General features: G+C 52.9%; 1 protein-coding gene across 1 annotated transcript; it reads right to left on the reverse strand.

The window, feature by feature from the left end:
* Positions 1 to 395: 395 nt before the first annotated feature.
* On the reverse strand, positions 396 to 7893 carry LOC100340174 (alpha-1,3-mannosyl-glycoprotein 4-beta-N-acetylglucosaminyltransferase C). Its single transcript, XM_008268657.4, has 3 exons — positions 7789 to 7893; positions 6082 to 6238; positions 396 to 1528 (listed from the first exon to the last, which is right to left on the reverse strand). The coding sequence occupies exons 1-3, from the start codon at positions 7891 to 7893 to the stop codon at positions 396 to 398; spliced, it is 1395 nt and encodes a 464-aa protein (XP_008266879.4).
* Between the last annotated feature and the right edge of the window lie 713 nt (positions 7894 to 8606).

Raw genomic sequence — 8606 nt, forward strand, 5'->3', positions numbered from 1 at the left:
GCTCCCTTATCAGCAGTGCCACTTCTATAATAAACATGGTCTCTCTCTCTCTCTCTCTCTCTCTCTCTCTCTCCTCCTAGTGCACACCCCAGGAGTCAGCAGGTGATGCCTCAAGCACTTGAGTCCCTGTCCCTCCTGTGGGAGATGTGGACTGAATTCTGGGCTCCTGGCTTCAGCCTGGTCCAGTCCTGGCATTTAGGGAATGAACAAGCACATGGAAGAACTCTCTCTCTGTCTCTCTGATCTTCAAATAAAATGAAATCAATAAAATTCAAGGAGTACTGAAAAGAACCAGATTCACTGAACCAGTTTCAAGACTTTAATGCTTTGTTACCTCTGTAGAGTTCTAGCCTGACCACTTGCACAGCGTCCAGTGTCTGCTCCACGTGTCGGATTCACCGGGTCCAGAGGTTGATGTGTCTGAGTGTGAATCCCGAGGGCAGAGTGGCTGTCACCAGCAATCTCACACACTTCACCTTCTTTGCAGACTTTTCCGACAGCACCTGCTTGTTCAAGACGCCATTGACAAGGAGCCCCAGGAGCACGTAGTCGTCGCAGTCGTCGATCAGGTTCGTGGTGTCATAGCCCAGTTCCACCTGCCCCTCCTTCACCCGGCTCTCTTCGTCCAGCTCGGAGCCGGTCAGCACTTGAACTCGGGAGACTCTGGCAGGTGTGTCCAGAATCACGGTCAGATGGCTGCCGGCCGTAGCCTCCCGGGTAGAGAAGACGGTCCTGTCCAGGCTGTAGGCGTTCATGAGCGTGGAGCTGTTGGTTACGTTGAGGTTGGAGTAGATGGTGGCCGCAGGGTTGCTGGGCGAGTCGGCGTCACTTTCCTCCGGCTCGGTCTCCCTGAGGCTGGTGAGCTTGTCCTGCGTGGAGGAGGCATTGCCCACGCGCCAGAAGAGGGAGGGCGAGAACTGGATTGGTTTTTGCTGCAGGACATCTTGGAAGTGGGAGAGAAGGTAGCGACAGGGCATGGTTTGGTGGAAGAGGAGAAGGAAGCGAACAAAGCCGGGGAGGTCGCGGGTGCGGAAGAGCTTTCCAGTGAGGCCCAGCCGCGAGAACTCCAGCGTCACCCAGGACGTCCACTCCCAGGTGGCCAGGGTGGCCGCGATGTGCGTGACGAATCCCGGCGCACACTGCACGTCGTCGTCCATCACCAGGAAGTAGTCGGAGCAGTTGACAGCGAAGTTCATGAGGAATGCGTAATCCAGGTTCTGCTCCGGGCGGAAGGCCCCGCACGCGGGGCTGTGTCTAAAGGTTTTCTTCGGGTTTTTCAAAGGCCGGTAGCTCTGGGGAGGAGGCGTGATCACCAGGAGCCGCCCGGCCAGCACGTGCGGCTGGAAGAGGGCTGAGAGGCTGGAGAGCGTTTGATCCTGCCACTTGGGGTCTGGGTCTGCCAGCTGCACCACCACCGTGAAGCACCTCTGCTCGGCCGGGGAGGAAGCCAGGAAGAGCCGCTGCAGGGTGTGGACGAGGGCGCTGCCGCGGGGCCGGCGCCCCAAGGAGATCCCTATGGTCAGCAGCTCTAGGGGAGGGGAGAAGGGAGAGGCTTTGTCAGCTCGGAGAAATGAGGCGACCACTGCTGTGGGCCAGCTCCGCCTGCACCTCTGTAGGGTTACATCGCAGTTGTCCCCCGAGCAGTGACTACGGGGCCGTATTATGAGTCCCTGGGACAGGGTCCATGGGGACGTTTGAGCAGGGACTCCCTACACCAAAGACACAGTGCAAGGGCTCAGCTTCCTACAGAACTCTGTGGGCCATTCTAAGCTCAGAGCCACCAAAGACAAAGAGGAGCAGTTGGGCCCTGGGATGCCTGCCTGGGATATGATTCCTTCTAGAAGGATTTCCAGAGCCACTGGGCTGGGGAGCACCACGGGGCTGAGGGTGGCAGCATCCATCCTCAGGCTGAGGCCTAAGCATTTGTTTTTAAAGATTTATTTATTTATTTTGAAGATCAGAGTTATAGGCAGAGAAGGAGAGATGCTATGATAGAGAGAGAGAGAGAGAGAGACAGAGAGAGAGAGAGAGAGAGAGAGAGATCTTCCATCCAGTGGTTCACTCCCCAGTTTGCCACATCAGCCAGTGCTGGGCCAGGCTGAAGTCAGGAGCCAGGAACTCCATCCAGGTCTGGCACGTGGGTGGCAGGGGCCCGAGTACTAGGGCCATCACCTGCTGCCTTCTTAGGCTTTTTAGCAGGAAGGTGAATCAGAAGCGGAGCAGAGCTGGAACTGGCACTCCTCTGTAGCCTGCTGTGCCACAGGCCTGCCCCAGGAAGGCATTATTCAAAGCCAACGTGTCTTCATTTATTGTCCAGAATGCTCCTGTGAAGAGAGGACTCCCCGGTTCCCACAGCACAGCAGAGAAATGCTTGGTTGCCCCCTGTATCAGCTTTCAGAATAATGGGTCGGCGCCCTAACGTTCTCAAATGGTGACAGAATTTGTCAGTTTTTTCTAATCCCTGTGAACTCATGGATTTTACATGTTTCAAACCATTGAAATTTTATTCTTTTTAAAATATTTATTTATTTGGGGGGGCACTTCCATCTACTGGTGGGGGTGGGGGTAGATGGTCACACCACTGAAGGCAGGAACAGGTGACTCGATCCAGAGGAGTGAACCAGCCGATGGAAGATTCTCTCTCTCTCTCTCTCTCTCTCTCTCTCTCTGTGTGTGTGTGTCTCTCTCTCTCTCTTCCTTTCACATACATACATACATACATAAATACATAATAAGTGAATATTTTTAAAGGGACAGGAGCTCAGGATCTTACTCCAAGAAGCAAGTAGCTAAATGTAAGACACGTTGTACATAAATAAGGACGACACCTTGGGGCGAGCGTCTGGCCCAGAGGTTGGGAGGCCAGTGGGAACGCCCGTGTCCCATGTTGGGTGCCTGGGCTTGACAGCCAGCTCCGGCTCCGACGCCAGACTCCTGCGGGTGCAGATCCTGGGAAGGCAGGGACCTGAGTGCACTTTTTTTTTGTTCTTTATAAAAATATCTGTTTACTTTTATTTGAAAGTCAGAGTTACAGACACACACACACACACAGATCTTGCATCCACTGGTTTACTCCCCAGATGGCCACAACAGCTGAGGCTGGGCCAGGCTGGAGCTGGGGGCTTCGTCGGGGTCTCCCCCGTGGGTGGCAGGGGCCCAAGCACTTGGGCCATGCTCTGCTGCTCTGAATATGCCTTCCCAAGACGGGACTGTCCATCCGCCCTTGCGGAAATCTGAATCTCTCACTCCTGAATCCCTCCCCTGACTGCTGAGGGAGGGGCAAGTCTGACGCCCCCTGGAGCGCATTTTCTTTCAGGGCTGGGTGACAGGCACACCCAGCCTCATTCCCAGCACCTCTGACTTTTGCACTCACTGGAGTGAGAGGCAAACATTTTCCTCCTCTTCATCTGAATGCGTAAGCCTTTCTGACAGCCCTGTTTCTTTAGCTGCAAATTCTTTTCTTTGGACTCGGGAGCTGGCGCCGTGGGAACAGGTGTGGAGTGATGTACGGGGAAGCGGGTTGTGTTGTGGGGTGCAAGCTGCATTCTCCAGTCCAACTGGAGGTGAAGGAAGCAGGAGGCGGGGGTTCAGTCAACCCCTCCTCAGCCCCTGGGAGTCTCTGAATTAGTCCAAGGCCAGCTGGGAAGAAGAGCACCCTTAGCAGGTAAGTGAAATCTAGCTCTGTAAGTCCCGTGAAAGCACACACAGAGGACACACAGGTGCTGAAGTTAGCAATAAAAAAAAAAGACTTTTAAAAAAGCATAAGTGTTGGCAGATAGAATTCACCTATTTCAAAGCCATAAATGAAATGGAACTCTAGGGATGCGAGTGGAAGTACATAAGGTTCATGACCACACTAGGAGACATTTAACCTGTCTCAGAAATCAGTTTAGGTAAGCATAAACAGTCTTGAACAAGACACGAAGAAACTCGTTCTTAACTCTGTGTGTGTGTGTGTGTGTGTGTGTGTGTTTAACACTCATCAGAGAATGCACATTCCTTTCAAATATCCATAGAACATGCGGATCATACATTAGACCGTGAAGACTTCAATTTTAATTGTCCTGAGATGGCCATCTTCTAGACTCTATCCTTTGATGATGGAGCAATGTAACTAATGCCTAACCAAAGGCATCCCTCTGGAAATGGAAAATCACGGCTCTAAACCCCTCTTGGATTAAAGAGGATATCAGATGGAAACCAGCAGCTACTTGGAAGTGAACGGGGAAAAGACCACCATAGACCAGAGCCCGTGAGACACTGTTCTAGTGGGCATTAGGAGAGAAAGTCTAGTTTCCAGTGCGTTCACTGGGAGACAGCACCGGGGACAGGTGTTGTGGCAAAGGAGGTTAAGCTGCTGTTTGGGACCCTGTGTCCCATGTCAGGGTGCCTCTTTGAGTCCCGCTACTCCACACTTCTATACAGCTTCCTGCTAATGCACCTTCAAGCAGTGCATCATGGCCCAAGTACTTGGCTTCCTGCCACCCACGTGGGAGGCCCAGCTGGAGTTCCTGGCTCCTGTCTTTGGTGTTGCCCAGCCCCAGTGGTTACGGGCATTTGAGAAGGGAACCAGTGGATGAAAGATATCTCCCTCTCTGTCACACTGCTTTTCAAATAAATAAATAAATAATTAAAAAATGATAATTCATCTGGGGGGGCAGTGGAAGATGGTCCAAGTTTTGGGGAGCCTGCTGCCCACATGGGAAACCCAGATGGAGTTCTGGGCTCCTGGCTTTTGCCTAGACCTGCCCTGTCCATTGTGGCCTTTTGCAGAGTAAACCAGTGGATGGAAGATCTCTCTCTGTCTCACTGCCACTCTGCCTTTCAAATAAATAAAATAAATTTTTTAAAACATTCATCTGGAAGAGAAAAGATAAAGAATTAACAATTAAAATTTGAAAGAGAGGCTGGCGCTGTGGCTTAGTGGGTAAAGCCACTGCCTGCAATGCCAGCATCCCATATAGCCACTGGTAAGAGTCCTGGCTGCTCCACTTCTGATCCAGCTCTCTGCTATGGCCTGGGAAAGCAGTAGAAGATGGCCCAAGTCCTTGGGTCCCTGCACCCACATGGGAGACCCAGAAGAAGCTCCTAAGCCCTGGCTTCAGATCGGCACAGCTCCGGCCATTGTGGCCAGTTGGGGAGTGAACCAGCAGATGGAAGACTTCTCTCTCTCTCCCTCTGTCCTTGTCTGTGCTTCTATGTAACTCTGCTTTTCAAATAAATAAATAAATCTTTAAAAAATTTGAAAGAATACAAAAATAAGCGGGAGAAGGAGAGATTTAGTTTAACAACATATACAATAAGTTAGTAGCTCAAATCATATGGAATGGTCACAGGAACATTTAAAAAGTTCATGGAACAAAATGGTTTCAAAAAAATAAACTCATTGCATGGGTGCTGTGGCACAGTGGGTTAAGCTGCTGCTTGGGACGCCCACGTCCCTCAGAGTGCTGGTTCAAATCTGAGCTATTCAGTTTCCAAACCAGCTTCCTGCTGTGGCATAGCGGGTAAAGCAGCTGCCTCCCTTATGGGCACCAGTTCGAGTCCTGGCTGCTCCACTTCCGATCCGACTCCCTGCTAATGCACCTGGGAAAGCAGAGGAGGATGCCCCAAGTGTTACAGTCCCTGCACCCTCGTGAGAGACCAGATTAAAGCTTCTGGTTCCTGGCTTTAGCCTAGCACAGCCCCACTATTGTAGCCATCTGGGGAGCGAACCAGCAGACAGAAGATCTCCACCCACCCCTTACCTCTGACTTTCAAGTAAATAAATAAATATATTCTTTAAAACGGAGATTCTGGGTAGGTCTGGGGTAGCCTGGGATCTTGCATTTCTAGAAGCTCCTAGTTGCTGCCACCTCCATTGTCAGTGGACCACACCTAGAGTCTCAAAGCCCAAGGAGACCACCCCTCAAGACTCCATGCTGCCCCCCCCACCTCCCTTCCCCTCCCAGACCTCGTCCTGCGCTCTCCCTGCTGCCTTCCTGGTTCCTCGGTAGGAGGGAGGGAGTGTCAGTTCCTTAGGTCGGATCCTCCGTCCCTGTGTCTCCCCAGCATCCGCTCCCTTCCCTCGTGAGCACTCACTTTTTTCCACGGGAAGCGCTCCCAGCAAGACACGGGACTTCACGTGTCTGATGGGTTCCGAGCTCCTCTGCATAGCTTTGAAGGCTTCCAGGTGCGATTTTCGGCCGGGATTGACCTGCATGCGGACCCTCTGCCAAGCGACCACCTTCTTTTCCTCCTGAAGGAGAGGCCTGCGTCAGCTCCAGGGGTCCCTCTCTCCGGGAGTAGTGGCTGAGGGTCCCCCGTAGCATAACAGAATGCTACAGTCTCCAGGACACAGGGTGAGGCTCAGGTTTAGTTCAAGTTCCTTCCTTGTTCACTGAGCGAGTTCTCCCGAGGGGCTCTGGTGCGGGCTACGGGTCGGGGAGCAGGGGTTGGGGTTTCTCTGGTTTTCCCGGGTCCTATGCAGGGAATGAAAGCACGTCATGGTCACCCCTCACTATCCCCACCATTCCAGTCCCACGTGACGTGGGTCACCTAATCCCACCAAGGGCACGGCCTGTGTTAGGTGTGAGACGCAGGGGCCAGGCAACACTTCCCACTGAGCACCAGCCCTCTCCTCTGACGTCTTCTCTGATGCCCAGGATTCCACTTGGCTGGGAAAGTGAGTCGGTTACTCCGAGGGTCAGGACCCAGGCGAAAAATGGAAGAAAATATATAACTTTGAAAGCCAAGGGAAATTTTCAGATATAAAGATTAGAAAATGAAGAAAAATGGCTACCTCAGCAGCTGCTGTAAGACAGGGGAGAAGTCGGCGTGGGTGTTTGGTGAAGCAGCCAAGGCCTTGCCTGGAGCGCCTGCTCCCCGAAACGGAGTCCCTGCTTGTGAGTGCCCGCTCTGTTCCTGATGACAGCGTCACGCAGTCGCACAGCCCGGGAGGCTCAAGTCGCTGGAGCCCTGCCACTCGTGTGGGAGGCCTGGCCCGACTTCCTGGCTCCCAGCTTCAGGCGGGCCTATCCCCAGCTATTGCAGGTGTTGGGGGCAATGGACCAGGGGATGGGACCTCTGTCTGCCTGCCTGTGCCTCTCTGCCTCAGAAAGAAATAGAAAAGGGGGCCAGAGCTGTGGTTTAGCAGGTAAAGCCGCCGCCTGAAGTGCCCACATCCCGTAAGGGTGCTGGTTTGAGTCCCAGCTGCTCCACTTCTGTTCCAGCTCTCTGCGATGGCCTGGGAAAGCAGTGGAAGATGGCCCTCATGCTTGGGCCCCTGCACCCATGTGGGAGACCCAGAAGAAACTCCTGGCTCCTGGCTTTGGATCTGCCCAGCTCCAGCCATTGCGGCCAACTGGGGAGTGAACCAGAGGATGGAAGACCTCTCTCTCTCTCCCTCTCCCTCTCCCTCTCCCTCTCCCTCTCCCTCTCCCTCTACCACTCCCACTCCCTCTCCCTCTCCCTCTCTCCCTCTGCCTCTCTGTAACTCTCTACTTTTCAAATAAATAAATCTTTTAAAAAAAGAAAAAGAAAAAGAAATGGAATAAAGAAAAGGGACGATTCTGCTTAAGCCTTAAATAAGTGTTAATTCTTTCCAGCCCTGGTTCCCTGCCATCCTGAGTGTCAGCTTCCCTTTCTGTCTTCATCAGGGAGAAAATGGTACACAGATCCCTCACACTTTCCTCTGGGGATGTCTCTAGTACTTGGGACAATCCCACATTAGAGTAAGCTTACATACATACGTCTTCCTTTTCATTTTTGGTCCAGGAATTTCAGCTTCGCCCCACCCACATTACTCACCCAGGACAGGAAGCTGGTAGCATCCAAGGGGTTTTCTTTAATGAAGTACACGACCGGGAACACCAGTGCTGTGGCCAGAGTGAGACTCCACAGGAGAGCTTTCATGGTGCCGGGCTGGGGGCGTGCAGGGCGGGTTCTCACTCTCTAACCTCGGGTGGGCACTCAGACACCTGCAATCCATACGCTGTTGAGAAAAGTTGCCGTCCAATGATAGTACAGAAAAAGAACCCAATTCAAGTCACCCAAAAAGGCCACCCCTGCAGGATGATAAGCTAGTGGGCCCTTGCGTACACGAGAACCTGAGCTCAAGCCAGCTTTTGCTCCAGGTTCAAGTGTGGTGGCCATGGCTTCCCCACGGGTCTTCTTCCTGATTCTAGAGTCTGGCCCCACCCAGCACGTCTAGTTTCTTGGTCAAGGCTTTGGGGGCAACGTTAAGTTCTGCAAGGGGCACTCTCGCCCTCGGGACCTGAAGTCTGGAGCCATGGTTGGCTGTGGCCTCATCAGTCCTGGCTGCCATGATGAAGACCTAGAGGTGGATACTCATTGGAGACGCAGACTAAGGATCTCAGGCTGGTGGTGAGCAAGTGAGGAGTGCGAGAGGCAATCTCCCTTGAACACAGGAGCCCTCCAGTCCCCCAGGGCTTCTGAGGGGCAGGAAGTCAGTCTATTTTTTTTTAAGTTCCAACCACAGAGATTGATGCAGTGATACCACCTGGCATGCCAGCATCCCGTATCCAAGCTTCAGTTCAAGTCCCAGCTGCTCTGGTTCCAATGCACTCCCCTGCTAATGCACCTGGGAAGGCAGGGGAAGACGGGCC

This window comes from Oryctolagus cuniculus, chromosome 13 (assembly GCF_051225735.1).
Source record: "Oryctolagus cuniculus isolate XC-2025 breed Fujian yellow rabbit chromosome 13, ASM5122573v1, whole genome shotgun sequence".
NCBI classification, from domain to species: domain Eukaryota; kingdom Metazoa; phylum Chordata; class Mammalia; order Lagomorpha; family Leporidae; genus Oryctolagus; species Oryctolagus cuniculus.